At 31.8% G+C, this 23,830-nt stretch overlaps 2 protein-coding genes across 3 annotated transcripts; both read right to left on the minus strand.

Moving 5' to 3' along the window:
• Positions 1–7,650: 7,650 nt before the first annotated feature.
• On the minus strand, positions 7,651–9,519 carry LOC139839528 (large ribosomal subunit protein eL33w-like). The gene is made up of 5 exons (XM_071829608.1): positions 9,417–9,519; positions 9,294–9,329; positions 8,896–9,124; positions 8,766–8,808; positions 7,651–7,822 (listed from the first exon to the last, which is right to left on the minus strand). Exons 1-4 carry the CDS (start codon positions 9,446–9,448, stop codon positions 8,767–8,769), a joined length of 339 nt encoding a protein of 112 aa, XP_071685709.1. The 5' UTR covers positions 9,449–9,519; the 3' UTR covers positions 7,651–7,822; position 8,766.
• Positions 9,520–16,789: 7,270 nt separating this feature from the next.
• LOC139839898 (syntaxin-81-like) lies at positions 16,790–21,799 on the minus strand. Of its 2 annotated transcripts, none has more exons than XM_071830102.1 (8): positions 21,618–21,799; positions 19,565–19,667; positions 19,057–19,140; positions 18,826–18,930; positions 17,938–18,081; positions 17,467–17,736; positions 17,252–17,383; positions 16,790–17,057 (listed from the first exon to the last, which is right to left on the minus strand). In XM_071830102.1, the coding sequence occupies exons 2-8, from the start codon at positions 19,640–19,642 to the stop codon at positions 16,914–16,916; spliced, it is 957 nt and encodes a 318-aa protein (XP_071686203.1). In that variant the 5' UTR covers positions 19,643–19,667; positions 21,618–21,799; the 3' UTR covers positions 16,790–16,913. The 2 variants fall into 2 exon arrangements, with proteins under 2 accessions (XP_071686203.1, XP_071686204.1); XM_071830103.1 differs by having other exon boundaries at positions 19,565–19,682.
• Positions 21,800–23,830: the final 2,031 nt, after the last annotated feature.

Here is a 23,830-nt window from a genome sequence, read left to right on the forward strand (position 1 = left end):
CAATTAAAAAGTTTTCCAAATGAGAGCCGCTGTCATTAAAAATTAAATTATGCAAAAATGATTGTACATTCAAAAATTAAATTAAATTTAGTAATAAACTTCACTTGTATAAATAGAATCACAATTACAATTAAATTTAATGTTAGATTTATTGCTATGCTTTAATATTAGTTTTATACACGTATTATTATTGAATTTAAGATTATACGTTTATATCATTAAATTCAATAATATTATTATTGTATTTTATATAATTCAATACTACATAAACAGGATCATCATATATGCGTTAGTATTTGATATTAATTTTTTCCGATACAAATGTTGTTAGTAATAAATGACTTTTTCATGTAATTGTATTATATATTTAATAAATATCAATCCTAAAGTTATCGAATACTAATTTATACAACAGTTGTGCAATGCACGGACTTACGTTAATATTCAAAACTAATGCTTTCGATACAAAAATTATTAATAATAAATGATTTTCATTGTAATTGTATTATGCATTTCGAATACTAACTTGTACAACAGTCGTGCAATGCACGAGCTCATAAAAATAGTTAAATAAGATTTATGTGGATCTAGCATTTATGTAAACACATTTACTATGAGTAGTTATTAATGTTGGCTTCCAAAAAGCTCACTTAATTGTGTTGGCATTCTAAAAGCTCACGTAATTGTCAACTTTATTCATGTGTTTGTGTACGGAATCATCCAACAATTTTGCACTCAATCTTTGGATGGAAAAAAGAGGAATTGTTCCATCATAAGGGCCCTTTACATTCACGTGCACATGCATTTTGCAACATACATGTAATCTATGCATGATCAGTTGTATGTTTGACCGTTTCACCAAGCAAAATAACTTCAGCTACGTGTTAAAAAACTAACTTTTCAAGTGACCACTTTTATAAATGTTCTTAAAAAATAAAAATATGCTTTATGTTATAATTCAGTAGGCTTATAACTACCTTTAGTGGTTCTTGACTGTAGAAGGTATATAGAGATAGAGATACTGTAAAACGGAGAAAACAAAGGTTGAACAAAAGGTATGAGTAATTGATTTTTATTTATAGAAAAATGTACAATGAGAGTTTGGTGGCATTTGGAATCTAGAGAGAGAGAGTGTTTTTGTTAACCAAAAAATACATACAATAAACTCTAACTCAACACACCTATTTATACTCAAAAAAATATACTATGCAATATCTATAATAATAATAAAATTATCATCCAATTATTACTTTTATAACACTCCCCCTTGGATGATAATTTTATTAGTAAATAACTAGTACTGCCTCGTTAAAAACCTTGCTAAAGAAAACCCTTTGGGATAAAACTTTAGCTAAGGGAAAAAGAGTGCAGCATAGAGTTGACTCCCCCTCAAGTAGGCAACGCCTGAGTTGTTACATCTTCTGAACATGCCTCATGCCAATATTATGAACGTGTGTTCTGAAAATAGCAGTTGGAAGTGCTTTGGTGAAAAAGGTCAGCAGAGTTTTTGCTGGACTGAACATATCTCATTTCAATCTGGTTGTCCTTAATGAGATTTTGAGTGTATGAGAAGAATCTAGGGGGTATGTGTTTTGTTCGGTCACTTTTGATATACCCTTCTTTCATCTGTGTTATGCAAGCTACATTATCTTCATAGATAGTTGTTGAACTTTTATTGCGTTCTAGTCCACAAGAATCAGTAATGAGTTGTGTCATTGATCTCAACTAAAAACATTCCCGACTGGCTTCATGTAATGCAATTACTTCGGCATGATTTGATGATGTTGCAACAAGTGTTTGTTTTTGAGAACGCCATGATATTGCGGTACCTTCATTTAGGAATACATATCCATTTTGAGATTTAGCTTTATGTGGATCAGATAAATAACCTGCATCTGCATAACCAACCAAATCTTGTTTTGATTCGTTAGAATAAAATAATTATAAATCAGTAGTTCCCCGAAGGTATCAAACTATTTGTTTGATCCCATTCCAATGTCTTTTGGTAGGGGCTGAGCTGAACCTTGTCAACAAATTAACTGCAAAAGAAATGTCAGATCTTGTATAATTTGTAAGATATATAAGAGCCCCAATTGCACTAAAATATGGAACTTCTGAACCAAGAAGATCTTCATGATCTTCTAGAGGATGAAATGGATTAGTATCAATATTAAGATCTAACAACCATATGAGTACTTAATGGTTTTTGTCTTGTCCATATTAAAATATTTTAAAATCTTTTCGGTATAAGTTGTTTGATGTATAAGTAAGTCATTAGTTATATGCTCAATATGTAAATCAACGTAATACTTGATTTTTTTTTTTTTTTTTTAAATTTTTCTTTAGAAGTTGAATGGCTTCATAGATTTCTTTATTTAAGATAATTGATATAAACAGCTATGATCACATATCCGAACATTGTTTTTATAAAACACACATGCAAATAAGTTTATATGTATACCCTTTTCTTATCAAGTAGTAATTTAATCGATTATACCACATACGTCCCGATTGTATAAACCCATTTAGAAATCTTTGTGATTTAATGGAATATATTCCCTTGGGTTTTGTATTAGATGCTTATGATACCTTAACCCTTCAGGTATATTCATATATATATCACTATTAAGTGATCCATACAGATAAGTAGTAACAACATCCATGAGATGCATTTAAATAACTACCAGGTTGATTAAGTATCTAATAAGTAATTATATTCATTATAGGAGGATAAGTTTTTCTCCTAATTCATTTCTGGTCTTTGTGGGAAATCTTGAGTTACAAGTCTAGTTTTGCCTTGTAACTTCATTTGCACATTTCTTTTCGGATAAAAATTCATTTGTATCCCATTGATTCACATCTTTAAAAGTGATAACGATTGATCCAAAAACTTTTCTTTTATTGAGCGATTCTAATTCAGCTCGTATTGCTCCTTTCCGTTGAGTTCAATCACGTCTATTTTGATATTCAATGACAGATTTTGGTTCCAGATCATCATCTTTATTCATAATGTCATTGTAACATTATATGAAAATATCTCATCAAGATTTTTCATTTCATTTCAGTTTCATAATATTGCATAATTTATTGCAATTTATGTATTTACATTTATCAATATCCTCTGCAGAAGGAGTATTGATTTGTGGTTCTTGTTGAACACTTTCTTTTACCTCATTATCAGCTGATTTTCTTTTTCGAGGATTTTTATCTTTGGAATCAATTGGTCTCCCACGTTTCTGCCGTAGCAAAGACTCATGAGTGACATTATTGCCAGCTTTTGTAATTTCAATTCTAGCTGAAGCATTTACTGCTGGTATATATGATTTAGTCACTTATTTTTTGTATCTTTAAATGCATAAAGTAATTAATTTGCAAGTTCTTGCATATGCATTATATTTGAACTTTCTTTTCGCATTCTTTTGTGCGATGATCAATATTCCTTAATTGATGTTCACACCATGAAACATCATTTTATTTATATTTCATTTCTCCCCCTAATATAGGGAACAATGTTTAATTAAAGTGACAATCGACAAAACTTGCTGTAAAAACATCACCCGTCATGGGTTCAATATATCTTATGATTGAAGATGTTTCATATTTAACATATATTTCAATCCTTCTTTGAGGAACCATTTGTTGTGGTTGTTCAATTAAAAATACACTGCACAACCAAATGTTCTAAGATGGAAAATATTTGGTCTCCACCAAAATTAAGTTGGTAATGGAGAATATTTATAACTTGCACTTGATTTAATGCGAATTAATGTCACATCATGTAAATTTACATGTCCTCATATAAATATTGAGAGTTTTGTACTCATTTCTAATTGTCTAGTTATTAGCTGTAAGCGTTTATCTATTGATTCAGCTAAACCAATTTTGTGTATGCACATGAGCAACTGGATATTCAACAACAATCCTTGTAGACATATAATAATCATTAAAAGCTTGAGATGTTAACTCACCAGCATTATCAAGTCTCATCCTTTTAATGGTGTAATCAGAATAATGTGTTCTTAATTTAATAATTTGTGCAAGAAACTTTGCAAATGCCATATTATGGCTTGATAACACACAAACATGAGACCATGCGTTAGATGCGTCTATTAGAAAAATGGTCCACATGATGGATGAATTGGTCCATATATATACCCTTGAATTCTTTCAAGAAACATTGGTGATTATTTCTCAATGTGCTTTTCATTAATCGCCATATATGATTTTCATTAATCACCATATGTGTTTTTCGTTAATCACTATATGTGCTTTTCATTAATCACTATATGTGCTTTTCATTAATCACCATATGTGATTTTCATTAATCACCATATGTGCTTTTCATCATATATCATTTTCACCATATGTGCTTTTAATCATATGTGCTGCGCTTTTCGTCATATACACTTTTCATTATATGCGCTTTTAATTATATGCGATGCGCTTTTCATCATATGCGCTTTTTATCATATGCGCTTTTAATCATATGCGCTGCGCTTTTCATCATATGCGCTTTTTATCATATGCGCTTTTAATCCTATGCGCTTTTCGGTGTTACATAGATATTTATCATTTTCGATTATCATTGACTGATAATCATATCCATTATGATATATATCAGAGAAACTTAACAAATTTCTCTTTGATTTGGGAGAAAACAAGACATTGTTTACCAAAAAATTCGTACCATTTGGTAATATGAAATTTTGCCTTTTTCGTTTCTTATATCAAGTTTGCAAGAGCTGATATAGTATTTATAATTCCCTCATTTGATTTAAATCAATGAAATATTTCTTAGATTTGATCATAGTGTGTATGTTACTACTATCTGCAATACATAGGACTTTACCATTTAATTGATGTTGTATTTCTGCAGGATTCATACTAAAACTTCAAATAAGATAAGCAAATAATGAGTTATATTTCAGCAAGATAATCAAATTATATTACATGCAAACAAGTTATAATCTGAAGTACATAAAAGATAACACTTAATAAAACATATGCGTTATGGTCTAAAACCATTTATTTATGAGTGATACATAAAAAAAAAACTAGGCATCTTAGAAAATTCAAACCATTCAAGTCTCAAGGTAGCTCAGGGTTAATTTAATCAAGATTTGTCAACAGATTCACTCTCGTTTTCTTTTCTTTTGGGACTTATTTGTAGAGCTAAACAAGATGTTCATGTATTCAAGAAATACTAGACTGATGATCCACGTTACCAGATCATTAATAAGAATCTACGGAATTCTTATAAGAGCGTCTACTAATATCTTTAATTTTATTCTTTCATGGATCACCGTTATTATTATTATTATTATTATTTTTGATAATTAATATCGTATCTATCTTTGAGTATTTTCCATAATACACTTGGATTTTCGATCATATAATATGTAGATTCTAAGGACTCGTCAATATGTTTGCCAAGAAAAATACTTACTATTGCTTTCTCTTGTTCGGAATAATTGTTATTTTCATTCAGGGTTTCTAAAATACCGTTTGATTCGAGATGTTTTTCTACATTCATAACCCATGTTAAGTAGTTGTTCCCACTTGTTCTAAATGAGCAAATTTAAGCCTTTTCAAATTCGACATTTTCTATTATCAAAAAGATGAATAACATAAATCATAATCATAATCAACTTCTATTCATAGACAAATAATAAAATAAAATTAGAATCATTTTAAATTCATAAGTAGCAAATAACAGAATAATGGTATGATTACAAATAATAAAACCACAAGGGCAGGATAGAATATAGGTTCACCCGGTGGTATATTAGCAACAATGATGATAGTTAATATGACCAATACAATAGAAAAAATCATCCTTGTGTGAATCATTTTTACAAAAACTTTTTGAGAGTAGTAATCTGAAAAATGAAGATTGATTTGTGAAAATGTGAAAACGGAGATGTTTATTTTATATTTGAAAAATATAGTTGTTGTAACGTCGTCAGTTGACGTTAACAACCGTTATGTATATATGACCGTTGTAACGTCGTTAGTTGACGTTAACGAATAAAGTCACTATATCAAAACGCGTATGAGTAATATAAAGGACAAGATTTTTTTTTCTTATTTTAACTTTTAAGATTTACTTTTAATAAAAATACAAACTACTTTTTCTTATTTTAACTTTTAAGATTTACTTTTAATAAAAATACAAACTACTTTTCTTATTTTAACTTTTAAGATTTACTTTTAATAAAAATACAAAACTACTTTTCTTATTTTAACTTTTAAGATTTACTTTTAATAAAAATACAAACTACTTTTTCTTATTTTAACTTTTAAAATTTACTTTTAATAAAAATACAAACTACTTTTTCTTATTTTAACTTTTAAGATTTACTTTTAATAAAAATACAAACTATTTTTTCTTATTTTAACTTTTAAGATTTACTTTTAAGAATAAACATTAGTATGCATGAAATAAATAATGATTAATTGCATAAGTAATCATAAATGTTAGATAACATATAAAGACCCCATCGTATTCGTATTGATCGGAATTAATCTCGACCCATGGTACCGTGTTGTCAAATGACGTGTTGCGTACATAAAGTACCGTGTTGTCAAATGACGTGTTGCGTACAATCATGAGGTCTTATTAACATAAATATAAATGTTAGTGAAGTTAATAAGAGTTAGATTACAGAAAATATAATTCAGGTGGTATAACCGACCATATATAACTTAAATAACATAAATATAAATGTTAGTGAACATAACTGTAAATGTTAGTATACATAAATAAATGTTAGATAACATAAATGTAAATGTTAGTATACATAAATAAATGTTAGATAACATAAATGTGAATGTTAGTATACATAAATAAATGTTAGATAACATAAATGTAAATTAGGCGACAGTGTCGACCATATATCATTTAGGTGGTATAACCGACCATATATTAGTTAGGTGGCAGAGCCAACCATATTTAGTATAAATGTTGAGATAATCGTGCTGATAACGTGTTATAATTCAGTAGGCTTATAACTACCTTTAGTGGTTCTTGACTGTAGAAGGTATATAGAGATAGAGATACTGTAAAACGGAGAAAACAAAGGTTGAACAAAAGGTATGAGTAATTGATTTTTATTTATAGAAAAATGTACAATGAGAGTTTGGTGGCATTTGGAATCTAGAGAGAGAGAGTGTTTTTGTTAACCAAAAAATACATACAATAAACTCTAACTCAACACACCTATTTATACTCAAAAAAATATACTATGCAATATCTATAATAATAATAAAATTATCATCCAATTATTACTTTTATAACACTTTACTTATTTATACATTATCAATAGTCAATTGTTTTATAGAAATAACCTCTCTTAATCAGATTAATTTACAATTACTTTGTGCATAAATTTAATCTTAATGACAACTTGAAGTAACAGGTTCGATTCTCACTTCAAACGGAAATTTTCAACATTTAATGTTACTGCTAACATCAATGCGATTTAGGAACGGGTTGTAACATGGTCATTTTCGTCAATAAATTGCCACCTCATTATGAGGTTTAAATAACCGCCCGTATCAGGCAGTCTATATCACTATAATGGCACCAACAGAACATAACACAAGGTACCTGGGTATTCCAAGAATCATTCCCATGTTTCCTCAATTAACTAAATCCAAAATAAACTCAAATTCATTGAAAACAAAAGGATTTGTCACAGTATAAGCATCACCCTGCTACATAAACTAATTCCATCAAACAAAAAAGTAAGAACACAAAATTGTAATAGGAATCCATTTAAGCACCAGCAACACTATCTCCCTTCTTCTCAACAGCGACAAACTGCAACCGATAAACAGAGATCCATAATTAATTAATACATGTATACATTGAGAGCCCAGCAAGTATTTCTGAGTCAACTGCAGATCACTAGAGCATTTAGTAACAAAATCAAAACAAAGTAAACATTAAAGGGTTTGTATGTTCGTATATGCATACTGTATTCAATGAAGTCTATATATAAAAATACTAGCAATATGAATATATTAAGATCATGCCTCCATGTGTCAGTGTGAAGATATTATTAGTCGGAGACTAGTCCAGCAAATTTGACCCAATTAAGTCTAGCCGGGTCAAATTAGACGACTAGTCCAGCACTTGTTTTTCCAAAAGAAAATATATGATGCACTAATCTAAGTTCCAGAAAGCCACATGTATTTGGTTCACTTTAAACGAAGAACTATAAAGTATCGGTCTTAAACTAAATCAAGCATCTACCAACGGAATTGATTGGGTCTTATAAAAACAAACTCCGAGTATTTTGCAAGAAAATTCAGTCAGTATTAGAAAAGTTGGTTTTAAGATTCGCTCATAAAGGGTATAACACCACTTCAGCTTTGAAATAAATTGCTTATCTCCAGTCAAAGAAATCTAAGTGCAATAAGTATCTACACACTTCAAATTGTGTTTTGGCCTTGTACAATTAAAACCACACGCGACTATTGTGTGCAACGAGTCAACGTTACAATCTAACTGGAAACACAAGAAAAATCTGATAATATAGGGTTCCACATCCTGGCGCATTCATTGGTACAAAACCTAGTTGACAAAAAACCTTCATGTACTACTTATTCCATATAATTCATACAAGATTCAATGTATATTATGATGTAAACAACATTGATAGCCTAACAAAAAGTACATAACCAACAACACAGCAGCTCAAATAGTCAAATTCAACGACAAAAGGGAGTAAGAAAAAACTCGCAATCAGATAAAATATTACCTTAAATATTGCTTGGGTACATGAACACCCTAACTCTAGCTCCCTACAAACAAATCAACAAACGTTTATATAGTAATTACAATCAACACAAACATAACACTAGAACATTCATTCATAAAAGCACAATTACCATGGATTTAGGAGGAAGATTAGTGGTAAACTTAGCCCTTACAATACCAGTGTTACCATGAGGCCTAGTAATTTTGCCCCAAATACACCTGTAATGTGATCCATTCCTTTTCACTTTAGCCTTGTAGATATAAGCCATACGTTTGCCTTGGTACCATGATACTTCTTCCTTCGTGTTCACTCCTTCAATTTGAACCAATGATGTGTTTGGATACTGGTTTGACTTTGACCTAATTAATTGAATCAAAATCATTCGATTGCAGTACTAATAAACAAATCCCTCATACAGATACATAATAAGTACATTGATACACAATAATACACATAAAGAGATATATGTACAAACACATGAGAGATATATGTACAAACATATGCAATGCATCATGAATGAAAATTTACCTCTTGTAACCGAGAACAGTTCCTCTGGTGTAGAGTCTGAAATGATTTTAAAAATAAAATTTAGTAAACAATTGAGATCGTGTTAATGATGAACATTCAGGAACTTAAGATTTTGAAAAGTACCTGACACGTTCACCTTGACGTCCTTTCACCATTTTCGCTGCAACAGACGACTGCGCTGAAGAAGATGATGATGAAGATTGTAAACCCTAGTTTTGTGTTTGTTAGGTTTTTGTTGATATAAGGATGGATCGATGTTTTTTTGGATGGGCCTTATTTTTTTCTGGTACTGAATGTTGATAAATGTGGGCTATAGGGTTTTCTGGCCCAACTAAAACCGGTACAAGAGTAGAAACATACTTGGAGCTTTTTGTACAAATCAACTTTAATAACTTTTCATCATTATTATATTAAGTAGACAATGTTATAATAATAATAATAATATAGATATGGATAGTCAATTTTGGTGTATACATATAGTCAATTTTGGTACACAAAGTATGTATTTTTATATTGAGATTTTAGGCTATAAATACTCATGAATGCAAGCATTAAACTTGCACCATTTCTCACACTTACAAAGTGTTTCTTTCTTTCTCTCCATTATCATCTTTGTTCTTACACTTCATTATTAGTATTCTAAATCAAGAATCAAATCACTAAAGGTAGTTATAAGCCTACTGAATTATAACATCAAGAATCAAACCACTAAAGGTAGTTATAAGCCTACTGAATTATAACATCAAGAATCAAACCACTAAAGGTAGTTATAAGCCTACTGAATTATAACACGTTATCAGCACGATAATCTTAATACTAAATATGGTTGGCTCTGCCACCAAAATGATATATGGTCGGTTATACCACCAAAATGATATATGGTCGGTTATACCACCAAAATGATATATGGTCGGTTATACCACCAGAATGATATAGGTCGGTTATACCACCTGAAAAAATATATGGTCGACACTGTCGCCAAATTTTTCATTTATGTTTACTAATATTTATATTTTTGTTATATAACATTTATTTATGATTGCTTACACATGGTCGACACTGTCACCTACTTATCATTTATGTTATATTAAATTTATGTTTAATGTTTATATACTTATGAATATAAATTGACTCTAATTTATCATGATGTTTGTTTTAATTTTTGATAATAGAAAATGTCGAATCTGAAAAAGCTTAAATTTACTCCTTTAGAATCAACTGGAAACAACTACATGCCATGGGTTATAAAAGTAAAAATGCATCTTAAATCAATGGGCATTCTTGAAACCATAAATGAAAACAACACTTGTTCTGAAAAAGAACAAGCTACGGCATGTTGCTTTATTCATCAACATATTGATGAATGCTTACAAAATAATTATGTGACTGTAGAAGATCCCCATGTTTTATGGGAAGGTCTCAAAAGCAGATTCAATAATCAAAGAGAAATTTTACTTCCAGCTGCAATGGAACAATGGAGAACATTAAGGTTCCAAGACTTTAAGAAAGTAAATGAATACAGCTCAGCTCTGTATAATACATGTTCACAACTTAAATTCTGTGGACATGAAATTAGTGATGCAGACATGATGGAGAAAACTTTCTCCACAATGAATGCTGCAAACATCACAGTGCAAAGAAATTTGAGAATGCTAAAGTTCAAAACATATCCTGAACTTAATTCATATCTCTTAGTTGCAGAGCAAAATGATGAGCTATTAATGAAAAATCAGCAATCCCGTCCTACTGGTACACTTGCAATCCCTGAAGCAAATACTGCAAATAATTATAAACAGGGACAAGGACGCGGGCAAGGTCGTGGTTATAATAACCATCACCATCATCATGCCAAAAGCCATAACTATGGTAGAAACCATCCTTATGGTAATGGTAATGGGCGTGGACGTGGTCGTGGTCGTGGCCGTGGTGGTCAAAGAAATAGTAATCCACGAAAATATAAATATCAACCACAAAACAAGCCCATTAAACAAGATGTTGAAGAAAATTCTTCTAAAAATTCTGAAGAATCTTGCTACAGATGTGGTAGAATGGGCCACTGGGCTAATACTTGCCGAACATCTAAACATCTTGTTAAGATGTATCAGGATTCGCTGAAAGGTAAAGAAAAGGAAGTAAATTTTGTGGATAATATTGATCCAACAGTCACTGAGAAACCATCTGATTTATATGAAGATTTCTTGAATGTTTAAGTTGTGTGTCTTTTGAAAAATAAACGATTTAATATCGTCTGTCTTTGTCATTATGTTTGCTAAATGTTTCAGTACTATCTATTTGCGTTTAAAATATTGTGTAATATTAATGTACTCACTATTTATTTCTTATATATGAAGTTCAATATGAATTTTGCTGGAATACAACATCAATCAAGTGGTGGAGATCTCTGTATAGCAGACAGTGGAACTACACACACTATACTTAAATCCGAGAAATATTTTATTGATCTAAAACCAACGGAAGGAACTATACATACAATATCAGGACCTGCTAACTTGATAAAAGGGATAGGAAAGGCAAATTTCATACTACCAAATGGTACAAAATTTTTAATAAATGATGCCTTATTTTCTCCCAAGTCAAGCAGAAATTTATTGAGTTTCTCCGACATATACCTTAACGGGTATGATTATCAGTCAGTGACAACAGAAAATGAGAAATATTTAAGTATCACTGACAAGAGTCATGTGGTTGAAAAACTGCCAAGACTTAGTTCTGGATTACATTATACACATATAAATGTACCAGAAATACATATGGTAGTTAACGAAAAATATATTGATCCTGGTGTATTCAGTTTATGGCATAACAGATTAGGCCATCCAGGATCAACAATGATGAAAAGGATTATTGAATGTACTCATGGACATCCACTAAAGGATAGAAAAATCCATCATGATACAATGGTTCCATGTACATCTTGCTCTCTTGGAAAATTGATAACTAGACCCTCACCACTTAAGGTTGAGAAAGAATCACCAATGTTTCTTGAAAGAATTCAAGGTGATATATGTGGACCAATTCATCCACCATGTGGACCATTTAGATATTTCATGGTTCTAATAGACGCATCTAGCAGATGGTCTCATGTTTGTCTGTTATCAAGCCGTAATGTGGCATTTGCAAAATTTCTTGCCCAAATTATTAAAATGAGAGCTCATTTTCCTGATTACACCATTAAAAGGGTGAGACTTGATAATGCTGGTGAATTTACATCTCAAGCATTTAATGACTATTGCATGTCTATAGGAATTGTTGTTGAACATTCTGTTGCTCATGTGCATACACAAAATGGTTTAGCCGAGTCATTGATTAAACGTTTACAGTTAATCGCTAGACCATTGATAATGAGAACAAAACTCCCTGTATCTATATGGGGTCATGCAATTTTACATGCTGCTGCATTGATTCGCATCAGACCAAGTGCAAGTCATAAATATTCCCCCCTACAACTTGCTTTTGGTCAAGAGCCAAATATTTCCCATCTTAGAACATTTGGTTGTGCAGTGTATGTTCCAATTGCGACACCACAACGTACAAAAATGGGTCCTCAAAGGAGGTTGGGAATATATGTTGGATATGAAACATCTTCAATATTAAGGTATATTGAACCTATGACAGGTGACGTTTTTACAGCACGTTTTGCTGATTGTCATTTTAATGAAACATTGTTCCCTAGATTAGGGGGAGAAATGAAAAATAAAGAAAATGATGTTTCATGGTGTGAACCTCAATTAAAGTATCTTGATCCTCGCACAAAAGAATGCGAGACAGAAGTTCAAAAGATAATGCATATACAAGAACTTGCAAATCAATTGCCTGATGCATTTACAGATACAAAAACGGTGACAAAATCATATATACCAGCAGTAAATACTCCAGCTCGAATTGAAATTCCAAAAGCTGGCAATAACGTCACTCATGAATCTTTGCCACGTCAGAAACGTGGAAGACCAATCGGTTCAAAGGATAAAAATCCTCGAAAAAGAAAATCAGCTGATAATGAAGTAAAAGAAAGTGTTCAAGAAGAACCACAAATCAGTACTCCTACTGCAGAGGAGATTGATGATGTCAATACAGAAATTGCAATCAATTATGCATATTCAAAAATATTATGGAACCGAAATGAAATGAAAAATCTTGATGAGAAATTTTCATTTAATGTTGCATATGACATCATGAATAATGATGATGATCCAGAACCAACATCTATGGTTGAATGTCAAAATAGACATGATTGGGCTCAATGGAAAGAAGCAATACGAGCTGAATTAGAATCACTCAATAAAAGAAAGGTTTTCGGATCCATCATTCTCACTCCTAAAGATGTGAAACCTGTAGGATACAGATGGATTTTTGTCCGAAAAAGAAATGAGAAAAATGAAGTTACAAGGTATAAAGCTAGACTTGTAGCTCAAGGTTTTTCTCAAAGACCAGGAATTGATTATGAAGAAACTTATTCCCCTGTTATGGATGCAATTACTTTTAGATACTTAATCAGCCTGGCAGTTTCTAAAAATTTAGAAATGCATCTCATGGATGTTGTGACTGCTTATCTATATGGATCACTTGATAGTGATATATATATGAAGATACCTGAAGGATTTAAGGTACCAGAAGCATCAAATGCAAAACCCAAAGAAATGTATTCGATTAAATTACAAAGATCTTTATATGGGTTAAAACAATCGGGACGTATGTGGTATAACCGATTAAGTGATTACTTGATAAGCAAAGGGTATACAAATAATCTTACTTGCCCTTGTGTTTTCATTAAGAAAACAACATCCGGATATGTGATCATAGCTGTTTATGTTGATGATCTTAACATCATAGGTACAAATAAAGAGATCCATGAAGCCATTCAACTTCTAAAGAAAGAATTTGAAATGAAAGATCTCGGAAAAACCAAGTATTGCCTTGGTTTACAAATTGAGCATATGCCTAATGGTTTACTTGTACATCAAACAACATATACTGAAAAGATTTTGAAACGTTTCAATATGGACAAGGCAAAACCATTAAGTACTCCTATGGTTGTTAGATCACTCAATGTTGAAGCTGATCCATTTCGTCCATGTGAAGATCAAGAAGACATTCTTGGACCAGAAGTACCATATCTTAGTGCAATTGGAGCTCTTATGTATCTTACAAATTGTACAAGACCTGACATTTCTTTTGCAGTTAATTTGTTGGCAAGGTTCAGCTCTGCTCCTACCAAAAGACACTGGAATGGGATCAAACACATATTTCGATACCTTCGAGGAACTACTGATTTAGGATTATTTTATTCTAACGAATCAAAACAAGATTTGGTTGGTTATGCAGATGCAGGTTATTTATCTGATCCACATAAAGCTAAATCTCAAACTGGATATGTATTCCTAAATGGAGGTACTGCAATATCATGGCGTTCTCAAAAACAAACACTTGTTGCTACATCGTCAAATCATGCCGAAGTGATTGCATTACATGAAGCTACTCGAGAATGTTTTTGGTTGAGATCAATGACACAACTCATTACTGATTCTTGTGGACTAGAACGCGATAAAAGTCCAACAACTATCTTTGAAGATAATGCAGCTTGCATAGCACAGATGAAAGAAGGGTATATCAAAAGTGACCGAACAAAACACATACCACCTAGATTCTTCTCATACACTCAAAATCTCATTAAGGACAACCAGATTGAAATGAGATATGTGCAATCTAGCAAAAACTCTGCTGATCTTTTCACGAAAGCACTTCCAACTGCTATTTTCAGAACACACGTTCATAACATTGGCATGAGACATGTTCAAAAGATGTAACAGCTGAAGCGATGTCTACTTGAGGGGGAGTCAACTCCATGCTGCACTCTTTTTCCCTTAGCTAAAGTTTTTTTCCCACTGGGTTTTCTTTAGCAAGGTTTTTAACGAGGCAGTAATTTATAGTTGATCTTCAACAAAATAAAATTGCTATCCAAGGGGGAGTGTTATAATAATAATAATAATATAGATATGGATAGTCAATTTTGGTGTATACATATAGTCAATTTTGGTACACAAAGTATGTATTTTTATATTGAGATTTTAGGCTATAAATACTCATGAATGCAAGCATTAAACTTGCACCATTTCTCACACTTACAAAGTGTTTCTTTCTTTCTCTCCATTATCATCTTTGTTCTTACACTTCATTATTAGTATTCTAAATCAAGAATCAAATCACTAAAGGTAGTTATAAGCCTACTGAATTATAACATCAAGAATCAAACCACTAAAGGTAGTTATAAGCCTACTGAATTATAACATCAAGAATCAAACCACTAAAGGTAGTTATAAGCCTACTGAATTATAACAGACAATACTTTTCGTAATAAGCAAAAATAGTATAAAGTATATATAAAAATGAGACGAATGAATGAAGTATTTTTTATTTTACAAAATTCTATTTAACGTATCCTAGTTATTCAAAAACTCGCTTACTGTATCTGCAATTTCCTTAATCTTCAACCTCTCAAAATATAATGTGTTCTCTTTTCTTATATCGAAACGTGCTACTCCGTATAAGATAAAATATGTGATAATAACAAATGTAAAGACTAAAGAATCCATATTTCAGTATCATAATAGCAAGGTGTTTCGAGTTCAGTCATCATTGTCATGTTAACGTGCTACTCAAGATGAACATCCAAATCAAGTATATCATATATCATATGAACTTAACTAGTTTTCGAACCCTCGCTTCGCGGCGGTTCGGTTTTCAATGTCTTTTATTGCGTTTAGTTTGTAAAATTATTCCGTGGCTAACGATGATGTCGTTGAAGCGCAACTCGAGTCGAACTAAAAGGTATAGCTCGTGAAAGATTTAAATGTTATGTTAAATTAACAATATATGTGCATCTCCGCGTTTCGCTATGGAGTTGTAGACTTTTAAAAATTTAACGCAAAATCAACGTGTACGAAAAGTACCCCAAATATTTAGTGTTTTTTAAAAAGCGTCCGTTTTGCATATAGTTAGTGACATTGTGTTCCTAAAATTTTCTCGAGTTTAACGATGGTGTTAGAAAAATTTAACTCGTTGCGAGCGAGAAGATATGACCCGTTGTAGATTTGAGGAGAGTTTGTTTAAGATTTGAGCGAGAAGATATGACCCGCATGTAGCAAGAAATAGCAAGGATGATCCACGATGCTCGTCAAGCAGCATGGATTAACCGATTAAGGGGGCGATTGTTGGAGATAATCGGTTAAGGAAATGCACAATGTTCCCATATCGGAAACTGATAGAAAAAAATGTATGTATATAAGCTTATGGGAACCTCACTCTATCACCAATTGATTTTAGAGTAATGTGGAACTCATGAGCTTATATGTCATACATGTTGGTGGACCTTAAACGATCCTACACAGTGTGTATGTTGTTCAACATCCCCTTCTCCAAACGAAAAGTAACATATTATAACATGACTGAAATATAATACATGAAGACCCTTCTATAAGAACAACAAAAATAAATATAATTGATATCAAGATAACTACTACTATTATCCTTGACAGATTTTCTGAAACGGGATTGGAGAAACAAAACAAACATAAAAATAGGTTGATCGATTGGTCTGAATTTTTAACTGTACCAGTCAAGAAACAGTACAGAAAAGGTAAGGACAATAAGGAAAAGCAAAAGGAATGTTCTGCTACTGCTATTACGCTGAATTGCTTGTGTCAATTCCTTGTTACCCAACTCTACATTCTTTGTTGCTTCTACCGCCTGTATATAAATCTTCTTTAGCATCAACATTTCTTAAATAATACAACAAAATCATTTTTTACAGCACATACATATACCACTATATGTATTGGCAATTCCATACAATAGTACTTTCTTTATACCATTTTTTTTCAAAGGGCCTTTATATAGCATTTCATATGGTTTTTAACAAAATGAATTTGATATCTTCTAACCTGGTCATACAAATACTCTATTTGTTGAGCCTGTTGCAAGACATGCGTTGACATAAGATGATTCAATGCTGACATCTCTACCATCTTTGTTTCGGTATCACGCGCGGCATCGAGAAGATTTGACAACTCCACCTGAACCAAAATAACGTTCTCAACTATGAACCATAATTTCAGATTAAAAAGCACAATCTTGATGAATGGATATAATATAATACCTGAAGAGCACGGGTTTCATCATCTAAAAGCTGCTGTTGGACTTTCATGGGTTCAGTTTGGATATCACTAGGGTCCCTAATATCTGAACTTGTTGGTTCGATTGACTCAAAATTGTTGCTAGACCGAGAGACATCAGTATAGGTTTTAGCACGAGCCGAGATTGGTTTTCTTCTAGGCATAGCTCGAGTAATGGCCTCTTGAAAGCGTAAAGCTCTGAGTTGATCAAATTGTGATGTAACTGAATGAAGCTTTTCACTTAAGATTAATACCTGAAATGAATGCAAAATAAATGTAATGAATACCATCAACAGTGTCTGACTTTGCTAAATGATTATCTTGCTATTGAAACTTAAAGTTGCAATAATAATCTTTTATGTTTAAAGAAAGTGATGCTGATACGATTATATGCTTATTTAGAGGTTAACATTTAGTAAAATTTATGTGTAAATGCTAGAAATAATTATGCATACCACTCCATGTTTATGTGCGATGGTATCAGCATTAGCATTGTCACCCCTAATACCAAGCCAGCCCTTCGAATTCACTTCTTCATCCGTTATGCTACTTTGGAGAAAGTCAATTTGTTCTTTACAAGCTTTAACAAAAATACTAACCTGCAGAAGAAGGTAAACGGTAAACGGTAAACGGATCCTGTACAGGCTACCCGGGGAGGGGGAGTATGTACGCGACCTAACCGGTTTATCCTTTGACCGTTTCCGACCCTTTCTCTGGCCACCTCAAGATAAGTTGCAGAAGAAGGTGATGTTATGAACTAGAGGTGTCAAGATGGGCGGGGCAGGTCAGGTAACAGGTTTGGGTTGAAACAGGTCATTCCTAGCACAGGTTGTACTGGACCAGGCTAGGTTGGATCGACCTGCAAAGACATTTTTATCTATAAATTTATCAGAGAATAGACTGTTCATTCCGTTTAAGTATTAGTGTTTTTTTAAACAGAACAAACACACTAATTGTTCAAACCTTACTGAGATAAAATAGACATAGAGATCGGTAAGAGCACTAAACAATAGTATTACAAAATAACTATTTATTTAGGTATAAATTTAATCAACAATTATGCATAAAGTTCACATCTTCCCGGCTTCCAACCCATTTGACCCATTACCCTTTGATCTATATTATAATTTAACCTTACTGAGATAAAATAGAAGCTTACTTGACCCATTTATAAGTGAAGGGGTCGAAATTACCACATCTAGTTTTTTGGAAAAGTAGTTATCTAATGCTAAATAACAAATCAGTTTTTATAGAAGCATAATGTGAGTCTTATATCATTAATTTGCTACTTTTTGGGAACAAATAGTATTGTATCGTAGTTCAAGGTAAGTTATAAAACTTACTTCATGCTCAATGTTGTCCCTCTCCTCTTCTGTTGTACGGTGACGGTCTATATAATCCTTCCTATGCTTTATCAAGAACTGTTCTAGAGTCCCGATGCTCTCTAGCTAAAAATAAAAAATAAATACATAAATAAATGAACGAAACACAATAAATATGAGATCAATTCAGATACAAAATATGTTGATAACAAGAATAACTTAAAGAGCATATGGTAATCAAGATTAGTATACCGTCTTTAGTGCAGCCTTGGTATACTGTGATCTTTCCCTAGGTTTGTGTATAATAAAAGATGCCATTAATGCTGCTCTTTTGGCCTGTCAACATTAATCACCCATCACAAACTACAGATTACTATTGGTTATTAATTACAAATACACTCAAATACATTTTAATGTAATCACATTTCACATTTACAAACCAATAACACATCAACTCCTCACTAGAAGGTCTCAACAGCAACAAAAGAAAAAAAAAGAAAAAAAAAAAAAGATTCATGAGTACATATTTAAGCAGTGAACCCTCCATTATAGTAGGTAGGTAGGTATATAACAGAAAATAAAAAAACGATCATTATAACTTCGAACGCTAATAATGATGCAACGATATAAACTAAGAACACAATGGTCAAATAGGCATAGAGATTGGTAAGACAACTAAACTTAAAGCTGAAAAAAATGAAAAATAATAAACAAAATCATATGAGAATCGGGTGAGCATGCTCAAAAGTATAAAACCAACCTCATTAAATCCCAAAGACAAAGCACCCCTGTTGACAGCATCTTTAAAGTCTTCAGTCCGATCTCTAATCTTAGCCATGCGTTAACATCCACCAATAAACCACCTTCATTAATAATTTCTTCAAATAAGAGAAAATGATATCAAAACAGGTGGCAACCTACTGATACGCATACATAATAATGTAAGATATGAATGATATCAAAATTTCGATTGAAGAAAGGCAGTACACATTCTCATAATTTGCATTTCCATTCCCAATTGTGATTCCATTCTTCTACATTCTCCCATATCAAACGCACCCTTAGTTCTTTAAAACATATAAAGACTCACTATAGCCTTACTGCTTGGACTGCACATATACTGTACAACAACTTACCAAAACTTATAATGAACAAAGCTTTGTAAAAGTGAAACAACATACTGCACGTACACCCATTTTAGATAATATTAGTATAATACAATACATTTTGTTAGCTTTTACAGTTTACCCCTTATATTTTAGCTATCTTTTTGTTTTACTTGCCTACATCAACGATATAAAAGAACTTGTAATTCAATGTTCTTATTTTTAATTTATAGAAATGGATAATTAATTTGAGACATAACATAAAAGAATAATAGACAATTAAATCAGTAATAGTACTTAATATAACAACACATTAATTTTTAACAACTCACATTCATGTAATTGAGTATTGTTGTATTAATTTTTAACCAAGAACGATGGACGAACTCCTTATATTTATATGTTACATTTTACACAAACATTTAAATGTTAATACAAGATTTTTAATTATTTTAAATATATTCCAAGAATCATATATATTAGATCAAATGTAATCATGATAGTAAATTTCTATTTCTATACATTTATTTACGAAGTATATATTAAAAATAATAGTGTTATTTGTTAAATGTGTGCACATGCGGACACTTAAATAACACGTGCACCTTTAAAACCAGTATTGTTTATTGTTAATCTAACTCCAAGACCCAAAAACAATACAGGAAACTCGAAAACTTGCTTATCACCCAAATTTCACTGGGGTCATGTGCACCCATAAGAGTACACGTGGCTCGTATCCTTGAGAATAAGCAATTTGATGGACTGAAATGTGTAATAAAGAGTAATTCCAGGTAGTTTTTGATGGCTTTTGAGGTAGTAGGCCACTGGATACAACTTCTAAGATAATCAAAAGGTAATGCAAGTTCATCAGTATTAAGAAGTCTGAACTCTGAAGTTAAATACACCGTGTAACTAGAATAACATTTTATTAAAATAACAAAATGCAATCAAATGAATAAAACATTTAAATGATTTGAAGGTTCTATGACTACATCTATAATCCGTACTCAATGAAATATGATTAATAACTAATCTCAATGGAAATAAACTTCAGTTTCAATATATCTAGCCATTTTACAAGAGTGTCTGATAAAACTCAATGATAAATTCAAAATATTCTAACCAGCATACTTCAAATCTAATTATTTAATTAACCTAAGCTGTATCCTCAGAAGCTAAACAATTACCATATTATGTGCTTCTTGCTAATAAAATTGACTTACTTTTCAGCACTATGACACCATGCATAATTGAATCTCATGTGATAATCGTAGTACGACATTAAAAAAAAAAAAATTCACGAATATTAATGAAGAAATACTTTCATCAAGAATATCAAAACCTATTATATTTTGCAAGAACTTAGTTTGCAATTATTTATTTAAAAACACTATTTAAACCATGTCATTATTTTTGAGCTAAAATGCAATATGTTGGACCTCCAAAGTCAAAATGTAGGTACATCCTAAATGAAGATAATATATCTATACAGATCTCTAAATTGCAGTATAAAATTTTTGATCATATTCACTAAAATTACTACAGTAATAATTGAGTAGTCAGTCACATAATAAACAATTAGAAAGAAAGCGATGTAACATAAGAACTTAAAAAGCTATTGATGATATGAAACCCTAAGCATGAATTACAGAAAGATGAGGATTGAGATTAAAAAAAAAAAAAAAAAAAAAAAAAAATCAATCTTACTTGTGTATAGCTTTTGGGTTTAGAGAATCGCACATATAAAATGAAAGATCGGTTGAGCAGATTGTAATTGCTATGACTGAGCGAGAGTATACATACGTACGATCCAAACAAGCACTAACAAACCGAGATTGCAATCGCTACAGTGGTGTTTGTATTTGGGATTTTAAACTGATTTTTTTTTTTTTTTTTTTTTTAACAAGCTATTGCTATCACCGAGGGGACTAAACCACCGGTTTTAACTATGCCGATCCACCTATAATAACTTCGCCCTCGTCGCTGTCCGTGAGGAAACTTTGAAACCTATTCAAAGGCACTGTCAAGTAAAACCTCCCTCTCATTTACCCCTCAAATGATATGAGAAATGTGTCATGGGTGGATACTTCATGACAGAGATGAAATTGTATTTTTAATACTCCATCCGTCCCATATTTATTGTCACCAGACAAAAAACACACAGTTTTAGGAAATCCCACTAACTTCATTTCTCCACCAATGAAATATCTTCTCTCTCCAGATCCACCAATAAAATATCTTCTTTCCTTTCTATTTATGGAAGTGGACAATTAATTTGGGACATCCAAAATGGAATAATGGACAATAATATATGGACGGAGGGAGTATGTAGTCAACAGGGGTCGAACTCCTGACCTCCCCTAAGACCACATCCAATGCGGCGTCAGTCCCCATCCGTCAGTCCCCATCCGTCAGTCCTACCTGGACTTAACTGACGGAAACTGACGAAGTTATTGCAGCGTCAGTCCCCATCCGCCAGATCCGTCAGTCACGATCCTGACGAGTTTTTTGGCTCCGTCAATTTTTGTTTCCAACCAATCAATGAATTTTAATAATTTAATAAATATATACTTTAATAATTAATTTATTTTTTCTCACCCCATTTCCAATCAGATTTTGCCACATCACCCTATTCAATATATACACGGGTTAAAAAAAGGTCAGTTCCTAATCACCGTCAGTTTGCACTTTTTTTTGCACTTTTTAGCCAAACTCATTGTGACGTCACAGTCACGGTTGGGAATGGTCTAAAGAAGGTAGGCCACCAACAGTTGGACCACATCACAACTTCAGTTTTAAACTGATTATTTGTTTCAAAATTATAATCAAAATCAAATAATTATCTGTAATGAATTAGGATTTTGATTAGGTGTTTGAATATAAATATAAATATGGTGTTTGATAACCTGATAATTAAATAATAATCAATTTTAAAGTATTTGAAAAAATTAAATCATTTAGGTGTCGTTTGTTTTTCGGTCTGAAGACCTTATTATGTCATATGTCTGCGAGCGCTTGCAGACATTTATACTGCAAACTGTTTGTTTTTCTGAAGACATAAGATAAAATAATGTCTTATTTTGTCTGCAATCTCGCAAACTTAGAAGTGTGCTTATTTGTGCTGTAGACATGATTAAGTTATTTTGCAGACATAAAAACAAACAGTTTTTAGTATTCACCATACAGACCTTCAGACCACATCTTCTCTATAGACATGGTTCACAGATCTTCACACAAATACATCTTAAAAAACAAACAACACCTTAGTTACTTAAAGAGTATTACTAAAATGATTGTACTTGGGAATGATAAAGTATACAGGTATAATATGTACATTAATATACATATACGTACATGTTTTATGATTTGTACAAACTATTAGTATCTCTCTTCTCTCTTATCTATAAATAGAGTGAGGTTCGCCGCGATTCGCTGATGCCTCCTCTTCTGCTTCCTTTATATTGTTTCTATTCATCTCCAACTGCAGATTGTCGTATTAGTCTAAACAATGATACTTATTAGATAGGTTGATTTCGATTTATAAAATCATAATGGAGCCCTATCGTAAAACACAAATATCAAATCTTCATTAAAATTAAGCTGCTTTTTCTATCAGTTCATATAAGTCTAACAAACAGAAATAATAGATTCTCCAACTTGCATACAAAACAAAATTTGGGTAAATAAAGCATGTAAATCAATAAATGAATATAAAAAAACCTGTTTTTCCTGGCGAGCTAATCAGCTAAACTCCAAATCATTCAACACATATTCTCAAAAATGGTATTCCTTTGTTGCAGACTCCTCGTCGCGTGGGCCTTTAAATACATACAATAACCATTATTGTCCGTTTTCAGTAACAAACATAACACTTCAATCACCAACATATACATACATACATACATACATACATATAAACT

The sequence above is a fragment of the Rutidosis leptorrhynchoides genome, chromosome 4 (assembly GCF_046630445.1).
Source record: "Rutidosis leptorrhynchoides isolate AG116_Rl617_1_P2 chromosome 4, CSIRO_AGI_Rlap_v1, whole genome shotgun sequence".
NCBI lineage: Eukaryota > Viridiplantae > Streptophyta > Magnoliopsida > Asterales > Asteraceae > Rutidosis > Rutidosis leptorrhynchoides.

What these genes read in the sequence shown, in the direction of transcription:
- LOC139839528 (XM_071829608.1), bottom strand. Translation starts at nt 9,448, where the DNA reads ATGGTGAAAGGACGTCAAGGTGAACGTGTCAG. An exon ending in ACTGTTCTCGGTTACAAGAG is followed by an intron (nt 9,125 to 9,293) that starts GTAAATTTTCAT and finishes TCAATTAATTAG; the next exon opens with GTCAAAGTCAAACCAGTATC. An exon ending in ATCTTCCTCCTAAATCCATG is followed by an intron (nt 8,809 to 8,895) that starts GTAATTGTGCTT and finishes ATTTGTTTGTAG; the next exon opens with GGAGCTAGAGTTAGGGTGTT.
- LOC139839898 (XM_071830102.1), bottom strand. Translation starts at nt 19,642, where the DNA reads ATGGCTAAGATTAGAGATCGGACTGAAGACTTTAAAGATGCTGTCAAC. An exon ending in TGTCTTTGGGATTTAATGAG is followed by an intron (nt 19,141 to 19,564) that starts GTTGGTTTTATA and finishes TAATGTTGACAG; the next exon opens with GCCAAAAGAGCAGCATTAAT. An exon ending in GGGACAACATTGAGCATGAA is followed by an intron (nt 18,082 to 18,825) that starts GTAAGTTTTATA and finishes CTTCTTCTGCAG; the next exon opens with GTTAGTATTTTTGTTAAAGC.